At 45.4% G+C, this 24,618-nt stretch overlaps 2 protein-coding genes across 2 annotated transcripts; one reads left to right on the plus strand and one right to left on the minus strand.

Moving 5' to 3' along the window:
- Positions 1-1,205: 1,205 nt before the first annotated feature.
- AHSP (alpha hemoglobin stabilizing protein) lies at positions 1,206-2,278 on the minus strand. The gene is made up of 3 exons (XM_056137724.1): positions 2,173-2,278; positions 1,923-1,994; positions 1,206-1,535 (listed from the first exon to the last, which is right to left on the minus strand). Exons 2-3 carry the CDS (start codon positions 1,992-1,994, stop codon positions 1,332-1,334), a joined length of 276 nt encoding a protein of 91 aa, XP_055993699.1. The 5' UTR covers positions 2,173-2,278; the 3' UTR covers positions 1,206-1,331.
- Positions 2,279-9,819: 7,541 nt separating this feature from the next.
- RUSF1 (RUS family member 1) lies at positions 9,820-24,608 on the plus strand. Its single transcript, XM_056137719.1, has 13 exons — positions 9,820-10,150; positions 10,327-10,441; positions 17,054-17,099; positions 17,858-17,890; positions 18,167-18,272; positions 20,813-20,914; positions 21,520-21,590; positions 21,667-21,851; positions 21,934-21,991; positions 22,379-22,449; positions 23,481-23,624; positions 23,745-23,822; positions 24,305-24,608. Exons 1-13 carry the CDS (start codon positions 9,854-9,856, stop codon positions 24,400-24,402), a joined length of 1,404 nt encoding a protein of 467 aa, XP_055993694.1. The 5' UTR covers positions 9,820-9,853; the 3' UTR covers positions 24,403-24,608.
- The last annotated feature ends 10 nt before the right edge of the window (positions 24,609-24,618 follow it).

The raw sequence follows: 24,618 nt of genomic DNA on the forward strand, positions 1-24,618 counted from the left end.
GGAGACTTTGTTGTTACTGTGTCTGGCATATCGAATACTCTCAGTAGCTTGCTGGGCTCTCCGAGAGGGGCGGAGGAATCGAACTCGGGTTGGCCATGTTGGCTGCGTGCAAGGCAGACGCCCTACCCGCTGTGCTATCGCTCCAGCAACACAGATAAAAACCAAGAGAGTGTTCCTCCTGCCTTTCCTCTCTTCTGAGGCTTTCTGGAGAGAGAACACTATCAATAATCCCCATCCTCATTTCCCCTAATGCCTTTGTTTTATTTTTCAAAAGCCTGACCCTGGTCCTACTCCAGAGTCCTAATATAAGGAGGCATAGGGTCTAGAGATGAGTGAAAATGGAATTCTAGACTAGGGAATGACAGAAGTTTGGGGCAGCACTGACGGTGAGCAAGAACCTGTTTTCCCATATTGGAGTCTGGATGATGGAGCCAAAAACTTTCCCACCTGGCAAATAAGGAATGCGATGAAAGGCTCCCAAGCTTCCACCCAACTCTAAATTATACCGATGAGAGGCAATCTGTAGTAACCTTCAATGTTAATTTTAGAGTCAGTATATCATGAAACGTTGGTCAAACTTGAAGATAAAAAATGAAGATAAGGGCCAAAGATATAGGAAGGGGTTAAGACACTCGCCTTTTATGGGCTAGCCCCACTTTGATTCTTTGGCATCAAATATTGTCCCCCAACCCCAGTTTGATCCCTGGCACCATGAAGAGTGATCCCTGAACACAGCTAGGAGTAATCCCTGCTCACCACCAAGTGTGACCCAAAACTGAAAAAGAAAGATGAAAGAAAGAAAGAAAGAAGGAAGAAAGAAAGAAAGAAAGAAAAGAAGAAAGGAAGAAAGAAAGAAAAAAGAAGGAAGGCTTCCTTCAGTTCCACTTACCTAGGTTCATGAAGACTGGGAGACTTTGAGCACTTCCTTTTTAGACAATCATGTCACAAGACCAGGATTCCTGAAAAACTTCTAAATCTCTCATTTTTAGACCTCTCCTGACTTTTCACCCCTGGAGATTTCCTCCTTAGTCTCTGCCTGCCTGATTCCCACCTTCAGCCTATTTTTTTTTATATAGCTCAGGAACTACTTACAGCTATTAACCTATTAAGATCATGAATAGAAGCCTGGTTGAAGGAAATAGGACCAACTGTCTTCATAAATCAGCAATCTGAATAAGAGTCAAGAGTCAACAAAACTGGTAGTGATCTTTATTGAAGTGTCATGGTAGAATCACACCTTGTAGGTGCAGAGTCTGAGACATGAAAAAAAAAGGGTTCAAAACAGGCCTTCAAAAAAGGGCAAGACGATAAGCACTGAGTGACTTGGGTGCTCATGAGGATTTCAGGAAGGCCTTATATTTTTCCAGAAAAGGGGCAGACAGAATAACCAGCTCTTGCCGAAGTTCCTGTAGAGCCTTGTCCTGTTGCTCCTGCTCCCCGGTCATTTGCAGCTTGTAATAGTTAACGTATAAGTTGACCCAGTCATCCACTATGGTCGCCATGGCTTCTTCAGGGATTGGAGGATCAGGAAATACCTAGGGGGAGGAGAGGGAAGGGGGAAGTAGTAGTAGTCAATGTAATTGAAGAATAACTCACAAGCTCATGTCCTCCACCTGATTTGTATTCTCTGCCTTTTTGCCATTGGCTCCACCATTAACGTTCATTTTTTTTTTTTTTTTGGCTTTTTGGATCACACCCAGCAGTGCACAGGGATTACTCCTGGCTTTGCATTCAGGAATTAGTCCTGGTGGTGCTCGGGGACCATATGGGATGCTGCGAATTGAACCCGGGTCGGCCGCATGCAAGGCAAACATCCTACCTTCTGTGCTATTGCTCCAGTCCCTCCACCATTAACCTCCTAGCTCCCAATCATTCCCTATAAACTTCAGGACCATGCATTGAAACAGAGTGCCAAGGCTTACCTGCTGTTCCAGCAGACTATTGAATTCCTTGATTCCCTTGGAAATAAGATCCTTATTGTCCTGAAGAGTCATCTGCCCAGGGAGGGAAGGAGATACAATTAAAATCTACTTTCCCCTTATCCCTGGAAATTTCCTTTCAGTTCTTCCTTATCCCTGTGAAAGATCCCCAGCGTCTTACAGGGCCTCCTCCCCTGGACAGCTTTCAAATCCTGCCTTCTTCTGAGGGCTTATTTCTTCCAGGATGGCTCACCTTTAAGTTCAACAGTGCTAGGAACTCCTCACTCGAAGGTTGTCAGAGTATGTATGCCACTCTGTGCCAAGCTAGATATAGACAAGGAGTCAAGTGTCAGCTTAAGAGAGAAACGCCCCGTTTGGAGCTTGAGGGAGGGTGATAGGCCACGAAAGGGAGGGAAAGAAGGGTGAGGCTTTCTGAAGTGAAAAAGATAACAAGAGCAAGAAAAACAGATAAACAGGGAGATCCTGAAAGCCAAACTAGGAACATTGCCCCCTGGTTATGTCCCAGTATCCAGGGTCCAAACCCTAACCAAACTCTAACCAAGCTGAGCCCCTGCTATGGGAAAGACACCTTTAAATAGTCATAATAATGTGTTGGCAATTATTTTCCCACTTCATAGATGATGTTGCTGGAGGTGACATGGCAAAGAAGTAAGAAGATAGACTCCAAAAAACAGTGCTCTTACCACCCTGCTGGACCCACCTAGGTCATCCAAGGAAATGCCTGGTGTAGGTTAGGACTACTAAAACACTGAGTTCTTCAAGTGCAAAAAAGCAGAGAATGGCTTTCGGGAAGACTATATGCAATTTCTCCAAATTGTCTTGGCCTAGAATTCCCTGCACTCAAAAAGTTTCCTGGGTATGTATGCATACACAGGACACAGGGAAAAAAACCTTAGATGCCAGATAGTGCGTTCATATTCTTATCCCAATCTTAGATTCTCTGTAGCTTTTCCTTTTCCAAAGGGATCCACCCTTCTCAGTTTTTCCATCTCCAAACACCCATCTCCATTTTTGCATTTCAAGGGGATGTGGTGAAAAGCAAAAGGGGTGCCTTCTGGCTACTTCAGGGCCAGGGCAATTTCTTTTTAGTTTTATTATTTCCCAAAACATTTATTTAGGGGCTGGAGCAATAGCACAGCGGGTAGGGCGTTTGCCTTGCACGCGGCCGACCCAGGTTCGATTCCCAGCATCCCATATGGTCCCCTGAGCACCGCCAGGAGTAACTCCTGAGTGCAGAGCCAGGAGTAACCCCTGTGCATCGCTGGGTGTGACCCAAAAAGCAAAAGAAAAAAACCAAACAAACAAAAAAAATTTATTTGCCTGCCACACTATCAATAGCCATTTAAATGATCTTTATCATTTGTGTCAGGCACTGTACTGACATATCAGAGTATTTATCCTTACTTAAAATATTGAGAGAAAGATGGCGGCCGCACGGGAGCCTTGTGGACAGCAGGTTTGAGCCGGGCTCGGCGGAAGCAGCGGGGACCTCATGGGAAGGGGGGCTTTGTGGGCCGTTCCCCACGCCCCACCGAGGTCTCCAGCTGCCCCCCACGAGCGGCTCTCCAGCACGGCCACGGCCCCGGAGGCACAAGGACTTAGCACAGAGAACCAGCAGCTTGGAGCAGAAAAGCAAATGGACTATGTGTTAAACCGCGCCACCAAGCCTGCCCGGAGGGGAAAGGGCGTTGACCGCCCGCCCGCTCCTCTCTGGAGAGAAAGATGGCGGCCGCACGGGAGCCTTGTGGACAGCAGGTTTGAGCCGGGCTCGGCGGGAGCGGCGGGGACCTCATGGGAAGGGGGGCTTTGTGGGCCGTCCCCCACGCCCCACCGAGGTCGCCAGCTGCCCCCCACGAGCGGCTCTCCGGCACGGCCACGACTCCAGGGCACAGAAACCAATCTCTTAACTATCTAACTTTTAATAGAAATTCTTCCAGGGTCAATAAGTAAAATAGTAGAAATCCAAAACATCATTTTATTCTTAAACCAAGTTGTAGAAAGCAAATCATTTCACAACGCTGTTTCAGCATGTCTGATTGGGGGGGGGGGTGTCGTAAACTCTAAACAATAATTGTGCATCTTCTATAGAAACAATGTATCTAGTCAAAGTAGATAGAGTATTAACTAGAACTCATCTGCCTCACAGGAATTGGGAGGGATGGGAGATGGGGTTCTATTGGGGTTCGCGGTTAAAAATAAGTATTGGTAAAGGGAAATGTGTTTGATATTTACATGACTGAGACCTAAACCCGAAAGCTCTGTAACTTTTCTCACAGTGATTCAATAAAGAAATAAATTATAAAAAAAATATATATATTCTTAGGGCCTCCCTCCCCCCCCCCCCTCCGCCCCAGCAATGGTACAGTAGGTAGGGCATTTGCCTTGCACTCTGTCAGGCTCAGTTCGATCCAGCATCCCATTAGCCAACCCCCCAAGCACATCCAGGAATTAAATAAATAAATAAATAAATAAATAAGAAATAGAAAATAAAAATAATGAATAACACTCTATAAATAAATAAACAAAATATTCTTAGGCAGGGGTTAATGAGCCTGCAAATGAGCCCGTGTTCCACAAGAATGAGAGCGCGTTGATTTTGTTCTCCCCCATACTATTAGGTTGTCAACAAAGCAGAAATACTCTTTTCTTCTTTTAAAAGTAACTTTCTAAAAAAAAAAGTAAATAAATAAAAGTAATTTCCTGTTTTCCATTTTTAGGTAGATATTTTAAAATTTAAAAATTGCTACCTACTAAGTTAAATAAGTGAAGCAATACAAAGCGTATACACTGAAAAAGTTTATCACTTTTGCACTTTCCCTGTACAAAGCTGGCACTAATAAAGTACTTCCTGTCACACATATCTCAATTCAAAAACCAACCTTTGGGGCTGCAGAGATAGCAAAGCAGGCAGGGCCCTTTCAGGTTAGATTCTGGCACCACATATGGCCAGGAGTGATCCCTAAGCTCAGAGCCTTGAGCACTGCTGAGTGTGGCCCAAAGAGCAAAAGAATAAACAAAAAACCAACCAAACAAAAATAAAACCAGATTCACTTTACACTCATAGAGGTTTAATGATTTGGGGGTTTTGTTTGTTTATAGCATTTTCCTAATGTACAACAAAATAGACGTTTTTTGGTGTACAAATTTGTACAACTTTACAAATTTTCACGCATAGATTCCTAGAACATTATGACTACAGAAAAATTTCCATCACCCCTAAAATTCTTTGGCTCTATCCTGTTGTGCTGGCGAGAGCCGCGAGTGAACAGAGAGAGAGAGACAGCTCAGGACAGGATAGTGGGTTTATCAGAGGCTCAGCACTGAGGATCCCAAGTCAAAAGAGAAAGAGAAGAAACTTGGAACCCCATTAGCTGAGAGGGTCTCTCTTTGATCCTCTAAAGGTGGATTACAATCTACGTATATTCTTATCAGTGAAACAGGGGATACAGAGGGAATAAGAGAAAAACAATCAATGCATCGTTCGCACATGGTACAGCCTTCAGGTGTTCAAAGAAAAACAGTCAGTGTCAGTATATCTCGCCCATGTTGGAGCGGCCTTCAGGTACCATCTCCCGGGCACTCCCATCAATCTGTCTGTCCCAGTACATTCCCATCAATCTGGTGGGCTGGTGGGCCCTTAACTTGGTTGATTTGGATTATAAAAGGATGCTTCTACCTCTCTTCTCTTGTTTACCATAGGGGGTCAGTTTCAGTTTCACAGCCCGCATTATATTTTCTTAATTTTCCTTAGTTTCATAATTCTCCTGACAGATAGCTTCTAATATTTATCGTTACAACCCCTTCACAGTCAAAACCTGCCAACCATTGATCTGTTTGCCATTAATAGAGGCCAGTGTATTTGAGGGTGTCTTATAATGGAAAAGTCAGTATGTAACCTTTGAGACTGGTTTCTCTCTATGGTTTATGCTTTATGGGTTCATCCAAGTTGTTTCAAGTAGAAGGAAGTTGCTTCTTACCATTACTGAGTACACATTAACAGGATGCACTTAGTTTCATCCGCTGAAGGACATTCAAATTGTAGTTTGTGGCAAGTATGATTAGAAATACTAGAAAATCCCTGTATATATGTATGTATATATATATATATTTATGGAGACATATTTTCAATTCTGTAGGGTAGAAATTGGTTGTTACAAGTATCACTGTATCACTGTCATCCCATTGTTCATCGAGTTGCTTGAGTGGGTGCCAGTAACGTCTCTATTCATCCCAGTCCTGAGATTTTAGCAGCCTCTCCATACTTGTCCTACCCAACGGTGTCGTATTGGAGGCTCTTTTAGGATCAGGGGAAAGAGACCGGTAATTGTTACCATTTTTGACATATTGAATATTCCATGGAGAGCTTGCCAAGCTCTGCCATGTGAGCAGGATACTCTCGGTAGCCTGCTGGGTTCTCCGAGAGAGACAGAGACTGTATATAAGAGAATACAAGCAAGTATGTTAAAATCAAACACATGTGTGCCACTTTAGTTACATCAGTGGGCTAGACTATGTAATTACTATGTTACAAGTAATAACAAGATAATCTGACCCTTGCCAAAGAAAAGGTATAACAATTTATAACAAACTTTTATAATTCAATAATAAGACAAGCCAATTAAAAATTGTGTAGGGGGCACCACACTCAGTGATGCTCAAGGTTTTCCTGGTTCTGTGCTCAGGAATCAGTTCTGGAAGGCTCAGGGAATCATATGTGATAGCAGGGATCAAATCTGGGTCAGCTGCATGCAAGGCAAGAAGCCTAACCCAACTTTTTAATGGTCAAAAGATTTGAAAAGTGTATCTTCACAGGATGGAAATAAAAATGTGCCCAATATTATGTTGTGTCCAAGTACATCATAACTCGATGAATAGCTGAGACAAAGAAGTGGGTAGGACAGAAGTTTATTTCACTGCAACGGGCCCATCGATCAGGAAGGGTTGTGGGACCCATTCAACAAATGACTCAAAGACTGAGATTACATTTTTACTCAAAACTGCATTCCATAATGTCAATTAAGATCATGCAAGATTAACTACAGATTTTAATTGTGTTTAAAACAAGACAGAATTTATAGACATGTTAGATATTAACCTTAAATACTTTAGACTTCATCAGTGAATTGCCCTTTTTCCTCCCCCCAAGAGAAGCTTAAAGTGCTCTTATGAGCACCCCTAATCCCCTGAGTTTATCTTTAACCCTTCCTTTGTATTACTAAGTTACTAAGTCAAACCTTCTGGTAACTCTGGACTTTATATTTATAGTGAATTACTTGCTTTTCTATTTCCCCTATAGCCTTTTCACTTTTTGCTATAGAGCAATGTTCTTTGCTTAAAGAGAGTAAGACTATTAATGCTATGCTCCTAATATTTGGGAGAGACTGACTCTGAAATATATCTACTCCTGGGCATCCATCATAATTACTTGGCTCAGGCTTGGCGTAATTCCTAACATCTCACATATATATGTTTTGCATATACAATACCATTCTCCTACATCACCAGTATAAATAACAAGCCCTGACCTCTGTTCACCCATTACATCCCTTTCTCTTCTTCTTACTTTGCCCCTTGATTTCTTTCTTTCTTTCTCCTCTTCTCTAAACTCAGGCGAGGGTCTAAGGTTGATCTAGGCATCCCTCCCTTGACTACTATATACTTTGTCATTCAGTTACTCCATAGACCACAGATAAGTGAGGTTATCTGTGTTTGTCTTTCTTCTTCTGGCTTACTTCACTCAACATGCTATCTTCTAATTCCAACCAGGTTGCAGCAAATTTCTTGATTTCATTGTTCACTGCAGCTGCATAGTATTTCATTGTGAATATATATATTCCACATCTTCCTAATTTATTACTCTGTCTGTCATTGGACACCTAGGTTAATTCCATATCTTAGCTATTGTACTAAGTGTAGCAATGAATAATGGTGTGAAAGTCCTTTTGAATGACTGTTCTTAAGTCCTGGAAGTAGATACCCAAATGTGGATTTTCTGGGTCATATGGCAGAGAGCTAGAATTCTTATATATCGTTGGCATGAGTATGATATAGTAGAACCATCTTAGGAAATTTTTTTTCAGTTTCTGGAGCTAGAGAGATAGTAGAGTAGGTAGGAAACTTGCTTTGCACAGGGCCAAGTAGGCATCAATCCCTGGCATCCCATATTATCACCTTGCACTGCCCGGAGTGATTCCCGAGTGCAGAGCCAGGAGTAACTTCTGAGCATCGCTGGGTGTGGCCCTACCACAGAGTAATGATAATAATAGTTTGTCAGTGTCTTACAAAGTTTTTTGAAAAATACAGTTATCAAACATCTCAGTGATTCAACTTCTAGGTAGAGCTCATTAAACATAATCGTATATCAGGACCAGAGCAATAGTATAGCTTGCTTTGCACACAGCTTACCAGGGTTTGATCCCTGGTACCACATGTGGTCCCCCAAGCACCTTCAGGAGTGATCATTGAGCATCTCTGGGTGTGGCCTCCAAACCAAGGTTTCCAACAAGGGTCAAACTCTGAAGGTTTGGGAATGTCAAGCTAAGGACGCAGGGTATTTTATATTCTAATGAAAAGAGAACATGTAATAGCTCAGCATCGGGGCAATCATCTTGTCCTCTGATGACCAGTTTGCTCTTTCACTTTGACTTAGAGCAGACCCCAGAAATAGTCATCTACTGATGTTTCCTGTAATTATGACCAGTGTCTGACACCTTGAAAAACTGTAACTCAACTTGTAATATCTACATAATCTTCAAGTCCAGTGATAGGGATTTCCTGACACAATAGATCCCAGAAACAATCATTGACTATGACCAGAGACAGGAATTTCCAAACTGCTGACTGTAGAAATTAACTGTGCCATTGTAGCTATTGCAATTGTAACAATTCTGCTAAATTGTTACGTTGACACAAATCAGCACTATCTTCTGCACACTTGCCTCCCGCTTGCTTGACAAAGAAGCATGTATGGAAACCCTTAAAAGACTGGGAGAAAATGAGATGAGGCTGCATGATTTGGTTCAGGGACCCCGTGTAGTCTCCCGCTAATAAAATCTAAATTTCTCTGTTTCTCTCTGATTCATTCCCCATAACAAATGCTTTTGGAAATTGTTCACCTTGGAATCAAGGGGAAAGAGAGTGAGCAAAAGAGGCAAACAGGGATGGAAGGAAATACTGATTCCCCCAAACCTGCCCAAATTCCTGGTTCCTTTTCTCCTTGTAGAAAGTTCTTGCCTGTTTCTAAAGTTTCCTGACACGAGTTTTCTGTAGCAATTAATTCCTTGATTTTCTTATTCTGTAGTTCTTGGGGACCTTGAGGAAAAAAATACTCTTCCAGTCTTGGAGGGGAGAATTTCTAGTGAAGGCCCAGAAACACTCAGAAGAAAATCAGAAAGAGCTTAAAAGGGCCTCTGGGATTATCTGCTCCAACATTACTTCATTCATTCAATCATCCACTCACTACGTACTAGGGATCAGGGATAAAATAAAAGTCAAATACAGTCCCCAGCCTAAGGCAGAGAAAGCAGCCGAGGCTCAGGGCGGGACGCCGACGACCTGCTCACGTCTACACAGCTAAAATTTCAGTGGCCACGTGGGGTCTCGAACACATTGATCCCCTAGGAATATCCTCCCCCCCCCGCCCCCCCACAGATCTGCGGGGTCCCTCTAAATGTGACGGTCCACTGCTACGGACCACCACTTCCGGGGCTAAGCCGAGATGTGGGAAGTTTGGAGAACAGTCCAATCCCAGGGCTGCCTGCAGGAAGCTCCGGGGATCGGGGGGGGGGGGGGGGGGGGGGGGGGAGAGGCGCGAGCCGTTTCCCAGGAAGCTTGTCCCTCCGCGGCCGCCGTCGCCGCGCCAGAAACGGTGACATCATCTTCCTGGGTGCGGGACTGCGCGCAGAGAACCCAGGATGGCTCGGGGCTGGAGTCCCGAGGACCACCTGTGCTCCGAGCAATTCTGCTCCGGGGCTGCGCGGGGTTGCCGCGCCGCCAACGACGGGAGCCTGCAGTGGGAGGCCCAGCAGGGGCCGTCGTCGGAGTCCGGGGCCGTCGCGGAGAAAGCGCGAGCCCCGCCGGCCCGCAGCAGGGGGCTTCCGGGGACGCTCGCACCCGTGCTGCGGGGGCTGCAGGCCGTGTTCCTGCCCCGGGGCTTCCCCGACAGCGTCAGCCCGGACTATCTGCCTTATCAGCTTTGGGATTCCGTGCAGGTCAGCCCGGCCTGGTGCGGCGGGCAGCGGCGGGGCAGGGGGCAGGAGGCAGGAGCGTGGACACCCCCCTGCCGCGTGGCAGGTGCAGCGCGGAGCTGGGACACCGCGGCCGACTGGGGACAGTTCCGATCCCCCTGCTCCAGTGCCCACCCTTCACTCCTTATTTCCTTCTCCAGGCGTTTGCTTCCAGCCTCTGCGGCTCCCTGGCCACCCACGCAGTCCTGGTGGGCTTAGGGGTGGGAAATTCTGAAGCCTCAGTTTCGGCTGCCACCGCCACCTGGCTCGTCAAAGGTGAGCGAGACCCCCCCCGGAGCCTCACTGAGCGGTGCTCGATGACCAACGGTTTCTCTGGCCTCCTTCGTTTCCTGCGGTGACGCCCAGCCTGCTCCCTCCCCGCCGTTCTTGCCCCCCTCCGCCGCAGGGGTTCGGGCCTTTAGCAATTAGCGGTGTGCTGGGTTTGGTGATGCTTTTATTTGTGGTTGTGAAACCCCACCCCCCAAAGCCCGGAATGTTGCCTTGTGTCTTTTAAAAAAAGAAATTCCATTTGAGAGAAGTTGAAGAAAAAAGATCATACTGACTTTATTCAGTCTTTCATAAATCTGCTCTGTCACTTCTAGCTAGATGGAAGGGAGCCTTGGAAATCATGCAAAATTGAAGACTTTTCTAGGCAGAAGGAGGCGGTAACAAGTTCTGCTAGGCAGAAATATCACTGTATCACTGTCATCCCATTGCTCCAGCAGGGGCCAGTAATGTCTCCATTCATCCCAGCCCTGATATTTTAGCCTCCTCTCTTTACTCCTCTTTCCCAACGCTGCCATATAGGGGGCTCTTTCAGGGTCAGAGGAATGAGGCCCGTTATTGTTATAAGTGGGAAAAGCAGAAAATAGATGGTTTAATTTTCTTTCGAGGGTGGGGGGGTCTGTCGGGCAGATTAGCTAACTAGTGCTGATCAGGCCTCTCTCTCTCTCTCTCTCTCTGATTTCTGGTTTAGCATTCCATTCCTAGGGGAGAGTGAAAACTAAGATCTCTCTTTGGTAGTGTAGGGCCCGGCACAAATGGTTCCATATTGGCTCTGATGTCTTTTTAGCAGCTCCAACTTTACCACCCAGCGTGTCTTCATCCTGAGCATGAGCTTCATAGCAGCACTTTTTCATCCAGACAGTTGTTTAGTTCATGTGGAACACAGACCCTCTAAGTATCCTGGAGTCCCTGTTCTCGTTTTCTCTTACTCAGTGGAGGACTGAATAAAAGTACAGTTAATAGTGAAACTCTAGCTTCCTGTGGTGGAGGAAATTGATTAGATCTAGGGGGAAAAAAATTGTCCTTGTTGGTCCTGAGTAGAAGAGAGGGAGTTTGGGGAAGGATAAAAGACATCCTAGAAAGTTTGCCATAAATGGGGGGTGTGGGGGAGGGAAGGGGAGGAGTGTTGGGGACAGTTAGGATAGAGAAGGGACCACTATGATGATAATAGTTGGAAATGAGCTCTCTAGACAAGAATTGAATGCTGAAAGTAAGTATAGGGATATGCATAATAACCTTTCAGTATGTATATTATAAACCACAATGCCCAAAAGGAGCTGGAGAGAAAGGAGAGAGGGGAGACTGAGGGTGGGAAGGTAGGAGGGAGGGAGAGAGAAAGAGAGAGAGAGAGGGGGGAGAGGAGAGAGACTGCCAAAGAGAGGGGGCAGAGGGGAAAATTGGGGAGATTGTGGGAAATGTACTCTAGTGGTGAAGGGTTGGTATTGGAACATTATGACAAACCTAATTATCAACAACTTTGTAACTCTATCACACAGTGATTTAATTGAAAAATAAAAAGACATCCTAGGGGCTGGAGAGATAGCACAGCGGGTAGGGCGTTTGCCTTGCATGTGGCTGACCCGGGTTCGATTCCCAGCATCCCATATGGTCCCCTGAGCACCGCCAGGAATAACTCCTGAGTGCAGAGCCAGGAGTAAGCCCTGTGCATCGCTGGGTGTGACCCAAGAAGCAAAAAAAAAAAAAAAAAGACATCCTAGATAATACTATAAATCAGTTTTTTGAAGACCCACTTATAACAACAGAAAGTGATACTGTTTTGGCACCTTGCCATGTAGAACAAAGATGAGAAACTGGTTCGTGTTCTCCACATTAGGATGACCCATGCTCTCTTCACTTTTTGTAAAAAAAAGTTCTATTATTTTAAAAATCAGTTTGGTTTAGGCCATGTTAGTGATTTCTTATATAAGGGCTTAATGGCTCCAGGATGAAATACAACAATCTCCACACACTTTCCTTTAAGGAAATTTTATTGGACCATTTTTAGTGAATTATTCATAACAAGCAATACCCAAAATTGTTTCGGTTCTGCTTTGGGGGGTACGGTTTGGGATTTGGGGTGGAAACATTTGAAATATGGTGATGGGAAGGTGCAATGGTGGTGGGATTGGTGTTCGAATGTTAAATGTAATGAATTATTGTGAAATACTTTATAAAAATAAAATAAAATTTAAAAAAATTTTAATTTAAACACCGTGGTTTACAAAACTTAATGGTAGGACTTTACATCTTCACTGTCCTTTTTTCTTTTGATGCTGTTCCCAGTAGGGGTGTAGGTCAGACTCACCATCGCAGTATACTGACCACATCTCAGACGAGCTTCTCGGTATATTTTGGACATTTAGAAGATATCTACTTATACTTTTGCCTTGAAGACTAAGCAAAACCGGGCAGATATAATTCATCAGATTTTCATTACACCCCATTATGTTTAATTTGGATCGTTTCCATTGTCTCATAAAAACAAAACAGGATGCACTGGAAGCGTTAATAATCAATGGTTTGTATGTCATTAATCTTTTTTTGGCCAGCGGGTGGTAAAGGTCTCCTAAGCAGTGCTTAGGGCACTGGCGGTCCTATTGGCTATTCTTAGCTGGCTGGGCCATCAGTTCAGTGCAAGGACATGGAGGTGCAATGCTACTCAGAGCCTGTGGTAGCTGGGGATTCCCTGGGCCACCTCAGTGGTGCTGGGGGCCCCCAGAGTTGTACCCAACAATGTTCAGGAGACCATGCCAAGTCAGGTCAGGCATATGCTAACACCCTAACTCTTGTACCTTGCCCCTGTTTTTGTGTCATTTCAAAGCACTGTTGTCTTCCACTAGCATGTTACTTCTATCTCTTGATCCCAGGCAGGTCATTAAGGAAAAAGTAATACCAATTTAAGATGCAGAGAGATACCTGTCATTTGAATCTGTTGAAAAGAAATCCTCTTTTTTCTTTAAATTGTTTTATATTGAAAGAAATTTAGAGAGATGTGAGGAGAGAGAAAGAGGAATATATGTTGAGAGAGAACACAAGCTTTAAGCTGAAATCCTCTTAATTAGAAAGGATTTTACAAGCTCATTTTCATAAAATTTAGGAAATTTGCAGTTTTAAATAAGGAACCTTTACCCCCACTCTGTAAGGAATCTCCTGACACCTATTTAATGTTACATATAATGGCAACTATGTAACATTGAATTACAATTCTCTTAATGGAAAATGATGTTCATTGTCATGAATGTGACAGTTAATATTTTGACAAGCTACTGTATAAGCAGGCATTTTACACACTTAAGTGGAATAATGTGCCTTCCACCTCTGTGGCTGTCAAGTTAGATTGTTGATACATTTTTTCTGAGGAGGAAGCTGAGGTTGACAGCTTTAGTAACTTCCCTGAGGTCATCTTGGGCTGGCATTTGAACCCACACTTCTCTGACTCAAGTTAACCCGTCTTTGCCACATTCGAGGCTTTTTCAGGGCCAGGAGAATGACACCTATCGTTGTTACTGGTTTTTGGCCTATTGAATAAGCCACGGGGAGTTTGCCAGAATTTGCGTGTGAAATAAAATATACTCAAAGGGAAGACAGTGGGACCAGTGAAAGAGTGAAGAGACAAATGGTGAAGCGGAGCAAAAAAGAGGGGACATGTGTTGAGCATATGCTTCAGAATGATGTAGCGGCTCTTGCCCACTGATTATCACTGTAATGGGGTAGATGCAGTCTTGCCTTGTCCTCAGATTCTTCCTAAAAAGCTGGACATCCAATTTCTTTTCTTTAAATGCTCCATTTGTTTTCCTCAGAGGATGGGGAAGCTGGCCTGTGTTACCACCTTTGTTCGTCATTCATTGCACACTCCCAGCCTACTTCCCTATAACTTAGTTTGCCTCCCAGTTAAGAATTCAAGGGAGCGGGGCTGGAGCGATAGCACAGCGGGTAGGGCGTTTGCTTTGCACGCAACCGACTGGGTTCAATTCCCAGCATCCCATATAGTCCCCTGAGCTCCGCCAGGAGTAATTCCTGAGTGCAGAGCCAGGAGTAACCCCTGTGCATTGCAGGTGTGACTCAAAAAAAAAATAAATAAATAAAAAATAAAGAATTCAAGTGCATTGGGTATCCTCTGTGAGGCCCTAGTCAGTGAGGCTTGTCCTTTGGGTCTAAAACAGTCTTTGTAATTCCCCTTGCTAGGCTCAGTGAGAACTACTGTCATTCCACCAAATGGATAGTCTCCACGAGGGCTCAGCAAACTTTTGCCATGAATTAGTTGGTAAATATTTTTGACTTCTGTTGTACAGCTTCAGTCAGAGTGACTCTTTTTGGTAAATTTTCATTTTTTTTAATTGAATCACCTTGTCACCATGAGCTACAGTTACAAAGCTTGTGTGATTTTCAGCCATACAATGTTCCAACTCCCATCCCTCCACCAGTGTACATTTCCCACCACCAGTACCCCTCCCCCATTATCCCTCCTGCCCCCCCCCTACACACACACACACACAACCTGCCTTTATGACAGGGACCTTTCTCAGTCTCCCCCTCACCCTCTCTCCTTTTGGGCATTATCGTTTGTAATACAGATACTGAAAGGCCATCTTGTTTGGTTGCAGTCAGTGTGACTTGATTTTGCCATGTGTCATGAAAATAACCTTAGCAATTCTAAACAAATGATGGCATCTGTATCCTCATGACACTTGATGTACAAAAACAACGGAAGCCCCAGACCACAGATCTTTCATCTGAATCTGATTTTTATTCTGATTGCCATCTACTTTTACAATAGATTTTAAGCCCAGAACTGCTTTCTGGTGGTTCACTTTGGTATTCCTTATGCCACCCGTAGTGCCTGGCAGTTAGCATTTGTTACACAAATGAAGATCTAGTTCTAGCTCTCCTTAGCCTTGAGGAGAACTTTTTCCCCCTCTGCCAAGTATCTTCAGTCTAAACTATAACCAGGTCTGTAAAGCTAGAACATCAACAATAAACTGAACTTTTCACAACTAGTTTTGGGGATGGGGTGGGGATGTGTGCAGAACTTTCACTGGTGTCTAATATGCCACTGAGTAAGATAGACTCTATACATTCTATTTGTAAACATTTGTATTCTGTTTTATTTCTGTTATAGTGCTGCAAAGAATATTTCTGGTTCGGAGGCTGGAGAGATAGTACAGCGGCTAGGGCACTTGTCTTGAACATGGCCAACCTAGTTTTAATCCTGGCATCCCATATGGTCTCCCAAGCACCACCAGGAGTAATTCCTGAGCACAGAGCCAGGAGTAACCCCTGAACATCGCTGGGTGACCCCAAAACAAAATGTTTCTGGTTCATATCTCTTGGTGTACCTGTGTACATATCTCTTGGGTATGTTTTGAGAACTGCTCAGTCTAGATACTTCTGAAAGAGGGAGCCTCAGTTTCCCCTTTCCAGCTGTGATAGGCTGCTTCATTTTAACTGTCTCCGTTGTAAATTTTGAACTTTTCTGCAAATTCTTGGGCTCAGAAAAGGCTGGGGAAATTTAAAATTTCCCAAGACATAAATTCTGCCCTAGACCTTGGGATCACAAGAGACTAAGAGTCAAAGGGGCAATACCTGGGCACATGGTGAAATATAAAAGCTAAAAGGTTTTAGACAGTCCCCACCAGCTTAAGTGCTTTTTGGGTCACACCCAGTAATTACAGGGGTTACTCCTGGCTCTGCACTCAGCACTCCTGGCGGTGCTCAGGGGACCATATGGGATGCTGGGAATCGAACCTGGTTGGTCACGTGCAAGGCAAACGCCCTACCCGCTGTGCTATTACTCCGGCCCCAAGGTGTCAGTCTTACCTCAGCAACACAAATAGACCCTAAATTAACAAGACATCTACGAGAATCTTCTGATACTTTGAAAAGTAGCACAAAGACCTTGTTTTCCTACAAACAAGCCATACCTAACTTAGTCCTATACTAAGTTAAGTATGGGAACTTATCTCTTCTCCTTCCCAATAAACTTTTCTATTTTCTAACTCTTGAGTCTGAGCATCTTTATTACTCAATATATGTGTTCTTGGAAATATTAAGGAACTTCGGAACCACGGAGGAACACAGAGCCCCTCTTATTGTCTAGTTCTCACTCTCAGAGAACCCGGCAGGTTACCGAGAGTATCCCACCCGCACGGCAAGCTCCCCGTGGCACATTCGATATGGAAAAACCCAGTAACAATGATGCGTCTCATTCCCCTGACCCTGAAAAAGCCTCCAATGTGACATTTGCTAAAATCTCAGGGCTAGGAAGAATGGAGATGTTACTGGTGTCTGCTCAGGGAAATTGGTGAACAATGGGATGACAGTGATACAGTGAGTCTGTGCATCTTTATTACTTAATATATGTGTTCTTGAAAATGTTAAGAACCTGGGAACCATGGAGGAACACAGAGCCCCGCAGTCACTGCTCCTGTGTCACGTCTGACACTCATACAATAGTGTCTGTCGAAAACTGACTTGCCAGATTCAACTTCCAAGGACAGTGGGCCAAGGCGAATGAACCATTTGAGTGCCAGGATCTTCCAGCTACACCGCCACAGAGCGTCTCTTATTGTTCCCGTGTTCCTAACCCATGTTTCTCTTCCTCAGATGCAAGTGGCATGCTGGGGCGCATCATCTTTGCTTGGTGGAAGGGGTGAGTGTCTTCCTGCTCAGCAGACTTCTGGCCATTCTCTGCACTGTTCTTCCGCAATCCTTCACCATGGTTTCAGTCCCCATCTTTCCAACTAGTTTCCAGGGGAAAGGAGAGTTACCAATTTCATCATCAGACCTAAGGAACCTGTAGTTAGTCCTCAGTCCAAGTAATTTTCCACAAAACTTTTCAAAACCTTTTCAAAAAAACAACCAAAAAATTTTCTTCTGGTTAGTGAAGCCACAAAACCTTTCCTTCAGTTAGATGTCTCCAGGAATACTTCATTCTGTAGGGTTGTAAGGGTTTTTCCCTCTGTGGACTTGTGGGTTAGTAAGCGAATCACTGAGTGGCTTCTGGCTGATGGTGCCTAATGATGCAGCAGTGACAGTGTTGGAAGAGATCTGGATTTTCTTGGCACTTCATAACTTAAAATAACCTAAACCTACTCCTTAGCCTAATACCAGATACACTGTTTTCTCCCTTAAAACATTTTTTTTAAATTATAGGCACTGTGATAGACAATATCAATAATGGCAGACTTTCATGCAAAAAGTATTCCAGTACTACTCCGGCCACCATGTCTTTGTCCACCCGCGGCCCTATTTCTCCAACCCCCCCCCGAACTGCAGTGATATCCTTCCTATTAAAGACAGTTCTCAGTTTCTATTGCCTTTGCAGTATTTGTTGTTTCATTACTGTGTTACTTTTTATTACACATTTTCTAAAATGCAAATTACAAACCAATTTTTCTTCCTCAATAGGAGCAAACTGGACTGTAATGCCAAACAATGGAGGTGAGGAGGGGCTGTGTCAGGGTGTGTGTTAATCCTCTTTCATAAAGGTCTTTGAGAGTTGGAGCGATAGTACAGTGGGTAGGGCATTTGCTTTGCGCTTGGTCAACCTGGGTTCGATCTCCGGCATCCCATATGGTCCCCCAAGCATTGCCAGGAGTAATTTCTGAGTGCAGAGCCAGGAGTAACCCTTGAGCATCGCTGGGTGTGACAAAAAAACCAATAAATAATAAATAAATTAAGTGTCTTTGACCTCTAATCTCTGATTGATCCATGCAGGCTTTTTGCTGACTGCCTCAATGATGTCGCCATGTTCCTTGAGATTATGGCTCCTATATTCCCAGTGTATTTCACCGTGACTATCTGCACGAGCAATCTGGCCAAGGTATACTGCTGGGCTCCACAGTATCCAAGATACCTGTCTTGTACTGTAGGTGGGCTAACTAAAGGCATTCCAGATGAGAAGTACAGGGGCTGCAAGAGGATTTGGCAGGGAATCTGGCCTGGTTAGAACCTGGCGTGACAAAAGAATGAATTTAAGGTGCCAGGTGGGTGTTCTGGACAGAAAGAGTAGTATGGATCAGGATCCAGTAGCAAAACAGCACAGACCCAACACTGCAAATGGAGAAGCAAATGTGAACGTGAGCTGGGCTGGAGTGATAGCACAGCAGGTAGGGCATTTGCATTGCATGTGGCCAACCTGGGTTCAATTCCCAGCATCCCATATGGTCCCCCGAGCACTGCAGAAGTGATTCCTGAGTGCATGGAATAACCCCTGTGCATCATTGCCAGGTGTGACCCAAAAAGGGGAAAAAAATGTGAACATGAGCTCTTCGGAAGACAAGCTGCTCATCCTCATTGTACCTTCCTGTGGCTTTATCCCGATGATGGAGGTCTGGCATGATTCAGGAGAGAGCTCACCTGTCTTCTTCACAGTGTTAAGTAGCCAACATAGTGAGGACTCTAGAAATCATGTAAGACCCATCTGACCCATAAGTCTATTTCAGAATCACTTTGGTGTTTCTTCAGGGCATAACTGATATTCTTAGTGTAACAGTTCTTTTTGATAGAAGACATTTAACTTTCTTAGCCCTAGCACTAAATGCTGTGAGCACCCCCTGTCCCCTATGCCCTCAGACAGGAGCCTTCAGAGAAGTCACTGCTATAAGTGTGAACCAAGGGTGGTGACCTCTGCCATCTGTTTCAGATCCTGCTCTAAATGTCACCTTTTAAAAACATTATTTATTTTTGTAAAGTTGTTGATAATTTATTACATTCAGTATTCCTACACCAATCCCACCACCAGTGCACCTTCCCATCACCATTATTTCCAATTTTCCAAACCACCCCTCAAGCCTGCCCCTAGAGCAGGCTCTGAATAATTTATTTTATATTGCTTGTTATAATCCACTAGAGGTGATCAAAAAAATATTTCCTTAGAAAGTATGTGAATACTGTTGTATCTCACTATGGAGCAATTAAGTCCTTGTAGAAGAGATTACTAACATGTTAATATTTGTGTGTTTATATTTTCTTAATCGAGATTAGTTGCCTTCTACTTTACATCCCATCTAATGGATTTGCTATACTACTCCTGGTTCATCACTGGTGCAGAGTTTGAGATGTCACACCCAGGACAACTCAGCCTGATGTAGGGGTCCGGAAGCATCTCTGCAATCTGTTGATCTCTTTCAAAAATTATTTATGAGTCTCTGGATCATGGCCAGTTAATGAGCTTATTTGGCCCAGAGGTAGTTCATGGGTGTGATGGCCGGGCTTTGAGGAAATGACTGCCAGGGAGATGGGGGGAGGTCATTCATCCCCAACTCTGGGAGAGCCTGGAGATTTCAGTCACAAAACCCGCATACCTGAGTTGAGTTTCTCAACAGATCAATTTCTGGATGACGCTCGTCCTTAGCAGTGGAGTCCAGCCATGAGCATGGCGGAGATTGTAGAGTGTGGAGGCTTTTGGCTGCCAGGGCTCTGTTTGGGTGGATAGTAGCCCTTCTCCAGGCCTCCCAGACATAAATGTCACCTTTTGAGTTTCAATCTTTTCCTCTGTCAAAGAAGGGAATAAAACAACATCTCACAGCCACCTACCCAGAGTTCCATTCACAGTGATCAGTATTTCTGTCTCCAGAGTAGAAGCACTAGAAGCCTGGCTTGCCAGGCTCTGCCATGCGGGCGGGATACTCTCGGTAGCTTGCCGGGCTCTCTGAGAGGGATGGAGGAATCAAACCTGGGTCGGTTGCATGCAAGGAAAACGCCCTACCCACTGTGCTATCACTCCAGCTCTAATATAGTACTTTCTGATTATCTATTAGTTTTTAAGCTTCATGGATTGTATCACAGACCCTAAAACTGTGTGATATACAAGATATAATAAACATGAGATGAAGGAAGGTGATTAGTGATGCTCATGCTCATCAATGAGCTTCACTATCCTAGATCTCGGAGGGAGAGAGCAGTTACCTTGTTAGGTCAAGGCCATTTAAGGGAACCTGAACCATCTGGAAGGTTGGAGAGCCCTTGACTGGGGCAACAAGACAGCAGCAATCATTTTAAGTAGACAAGAGTGGGGACGTAGAATTGGAAACCAGAATGAGTCTGGTATCTCAGCAAGGGGGATGCTGCAGCCAAAGTGGAAGTTGGAAGGGGGGGAAGTTCTGGATTGAGAATGGTTTTTGAGCCTCCATATAGGGGAAGGAAATTAGCCAGGCCCACAGGGTACAATGGCAGGCCGAACCTCACTTTCCTCATGGAACAAGAGAGGAGACGTAAGCCTACAAGGGGTGCAAGGTGAGCACTACATATAGCTTGGTTGGTGGGGTTGCCTAAAGTCTGAGGTTTATTCAAGCTTGCTTCTCCCATGGACTGCCCTGCTTTTCCAGAGTGTTTGACTACCTTGCTCTGTTTCCCACCCAGTGCATTGTCAGTGTGACCGGGGGGGCCACCCGGGCTGCCCTGACCATGCACCAGGCCCGGAGAAACAACATGGCCGATGTGTCTGCCAAGGATAGCAGCCAGGTGAGCGGGCAGCGTGGGAGGGATCAGGTGGGGGGGGGGGGGGGCGTGGAAGAGGGCAGGTGGCCAAGCAACGGGGATTCATGGAGAAGTTCCTCGGAGCTCATTGGGGTGGTCGAGGTGGGAGACAGCTCGGCTCTCAGGATAGGGAGTCAAGTAGAAGGGCACAGGCCTTATGGCACAAACCCAGTTTACCATCTTAGCCTCTGTGCATTGCTGATGTGGAGGGGCATGTTTTCCCTTGATTTCTCTAGGCCGTAGCCTCCTTTGGGGATGTCAGTGTTTCAGCAATATGACAGTTCGACAGTTTACTCACTCACAGTAGGATAGGGAATTCTAGGAGGTTTTCAGTCCGGGAGGAAATATGTGAAAGGCACTCAGGAATATTCAGCCTGGAGGCTGGGGTGATAGTTCAGAAGGTCAGGCACTTGCCTTGCATGCAGCTGACCTGGGATTGATCCCCAGCATTGCTGCAGTCTCCTGAACCCTGCCAGGAGTGTTCCCTAGGCACAGAGTCAGAAGTAAAGAGCTGAGCACAGCTAAGTGTGTGGCTCAAAAAAACAAACAGGAAAAAAAAATAGAATATTCAGTCTGGTTTCATTTTCCAGGAGACACTGGTAAACCTGGCAGGGCTCCTGGTCAGCCTCTTGCTGCTTCCCCTGGTGGCTGATTCCCCAAGGTAAGGCAGAGTTAAGGGGGAAGAGATGTCCAGATGGGCCTCTGTCCCCGTTAACTATCTCACCCTCTCACCCCAGTTTCAGCCTTGGGTGTTTCTGCCTACTCACTGCCCTCCATATCTATGCCAACTACCGGGCAGTTCGAGCCATTGTCATGGAGACCCTGAACGAAGGCCGGCTCTGGCTGGTCCTGAATCACTTCCTTGAGAAAGGAGAAGTACTTGACCCCACGTCAGCCAATCAGATGGAGCCGCTGTGGACAGGTGATTCAACCCTCTGCTCAGTCAAACCCGGGGGCCCCAGGGTCTTCTCCTATCTGGTCATCCTGACTTGAGCTTTCCACAGGTTTCTCGCGATCTCTGTCTCTGTCCCTGGGAGTATCCCTGCGCAGCTTAATATCCAGGTGAGTGGTCTGACAGCAGTTGTCATGCGCATTGGCCTGTCCCAACTGACACCTTCCTCTCTCTGTTCTGTTTCCGCTGAACAGTCTTGGGGACTGTGTGGCTATCTGGAGGGCAGCAGAGTGTGTAACAGAGCAGATGTAAGGGATTTGCTGGGTGAAAGGTTCCTGGGAAAACAGGATGAAGGATTATGGGAAAACAGGATGCTTTGTAGGAAGAAAGACTAGGAAGGATGTAGGGGCATGGTTAATGGCTAAGGGATAGATGGGAAGTAGATTAAGGATGGATGAACTTTGGAAAATTATGATTGAAAGTTCAGTGGTGACTGTTTATTTGACCAGATGGCCTCACTCTCTCCTCTCCCTTTGCACTCTGTTCTTTTACTTTAGTGTCTCTGACCTGAAGCAGCTGGTGATAGGACACCAAGAATCCTACCTCATTCACTGGAACCGGTCAAAAAGTAAGTGTGCTGTGTTCTGCCAACCCTCAGTTCCCTCCCCTAAAGTCAGCCTCCAATTTCCCCAGTCCCAGGATCCCATGTTACCTACAGACCTTGAACATTTTGGAGACTACCTGGGGTCCTGGAGGCAGTCCTTGCTCTAGACTTGATGCATGCAAGACCTGCATGTCCCAGAGGAATTCATTTCGGTCCTCTTTGTCCACTATGTTGCTAGCTCATACGTTTATCATTTTCAGTAAATTATGTGCAAAAGTAGAACATATTTGTATAAATGTAATTCTTTATAGGTACTAATGTGCCACTTGAAAAAGTAAACACAGAGGCCAGGGAGATGAATGTTTTGCATGCTGAAGTCCCTGTTCAATTCCTAGCACTGCATGGTCCCCTAAGCACTTAGGTGTGACACACAAAAAAACCCCCAATATTTACATATGTGTGTATGAGTATATATATTTTTACTTATGGAATAGATATGATATATATTTCAAATAAGATTATGACCTTTAGGTTATCCCTGGGTTATCCCTTTTTCCACATCTGTGGTTACTTCTTGAGGAAACAGACCTAGAATTTATGGGTTGCTGGTCTTATGTTAAAGGAAACTTTGCACGCAGGGGTTAGAGCAATAGTTTATACCCAAAGCACATACTTTACATGTGGATGCCCAAGTTCCATCCCCAGCACTGTATGGTCCTCTGAACACCACTGTGAGTGACCCTTGAGCACAGAACCAGGAGTATCCCCCAAAGCACTGCCAGGTATGGCTCCAAAATCCACCTATCTCCCCCCAACACCAGTACCCCCCCCAACTCCACCAACATGCATGCAAACTAGACACACCTCAGCCCGCTGCTATGAAGTTCTATTTGGGAACTGAGCATTTTAGTTAAGCCAGAGTATTTGAAAACTGCAGGAGCTGATTTGGAAAAGACAGGGTAGAGATGACCTTTAAGGCCAATGCCTCAGATGATGATGCAGGGTAATGGGATTGATGGTGTTTAGGGAGTTAATCCTTCCGGGTGTCTTTATAGACCAAGTCCGGGTCGTTCTGAGCAAGAATGCAGGCCCTGACACTGTCCTAAAGGCTGCCACCCATGGGCTGATGCTCAGAGCCCTGCAGGGAGCTGGGTCTCTCCCAGAGGAGCTGGAGAAACTGCGGCTCAGAGAACAGTCAGGTAAGAGCTGCCCAATCTGGACTGCACCTCTGGGGTCTGAGGGAGGGATCTGGGGAAAGGATTATATGCATCTGTTAAGTTTGGAAACCTAGAATGTTCTGGTTCTGTGCCTCGCTCCAGGTTCTGAGAAAGATGATTGGGTCATCGTCAGGGAGACACGCCTTGTGTTGGACCAGCTGTTCCCAGAATTTCTGAGAGGTACATCCTTCAGCTCCTTTGCCTCTTAGGCCTTTACAGAGGTCCTGCCTTCCTATTACCAGCCTTGGAACTGGGGAGGTGTGGGTGGGGGAGACCTGAGATTTCTGTCATCTGAAGTCTGGGCCTCAGTTCTTTGTAGGATGAGGAAGTTAGAATTTCTTTGGGGCCTGTCATTGTTGTCTTTGTAATCCCAGTTGACACTGAAGAATGAGGTGGATGAAGGCTCACAAATCATCAATGCTCTTTTCTTTAGCACCTCCTCCATTCCAGCCCTTTTCCATGGACCGTTCCAGTGAATTCTGGCTGTATTCAGATGAGATCGTAGCCTCATTTTATGCCAGAGATCACCCAGCAAAGCACGAAACACCTAAGCAGAGCACAGAGCCTCTAGCAGGCGTACGCTCCTCCTTGACCCACTCCCTGGAACCCAGGTGTCCCCCCACCTCCCCAATAACCCTGTGACCTCCATGCCCTCTTCCCAGGACTGCGGAGCACAGGGTGGAATACTGAGAAGCACCAGCTTGAGGTGGATGAATGGAGGGCCGTCTGGCCCCCGGCTCCAGAAAAGAAGATCCTCTGAGCAGCCCAAGCCCCAGATCTCTGTCAGCACAGGAGCAAAGACGCTTTGACCTCAACCGCGTGTGGGAAAGGCAGCTTTATTCTGTTAGGGGAACAGATTGGCCAGGCCCTGTGGGAAGTGACTGCCAGTTAAGGGACCGAGGCCCAGGTGGGAACAAAGTGGAACCAAGGCGATCCCGGGCCTTCTCACTTCTCCACTTGTAAGCTTGCCCCCCCC

This window comes from Sorex fumeus, unplaced genomic scaffold, assembly GCF_029834395.1.
Source record: "Sorex fumeus unplaced genomic scaffold, SorFum_2.1 ptg000126l, whole genome shotgun sequence".
NCBI classification, from domain to species: Eukaryota; Metazoa; Chordata; class Mammalia; order Eulipotyphla; family Soricidae; genus Sorex; species Sorex fumeus.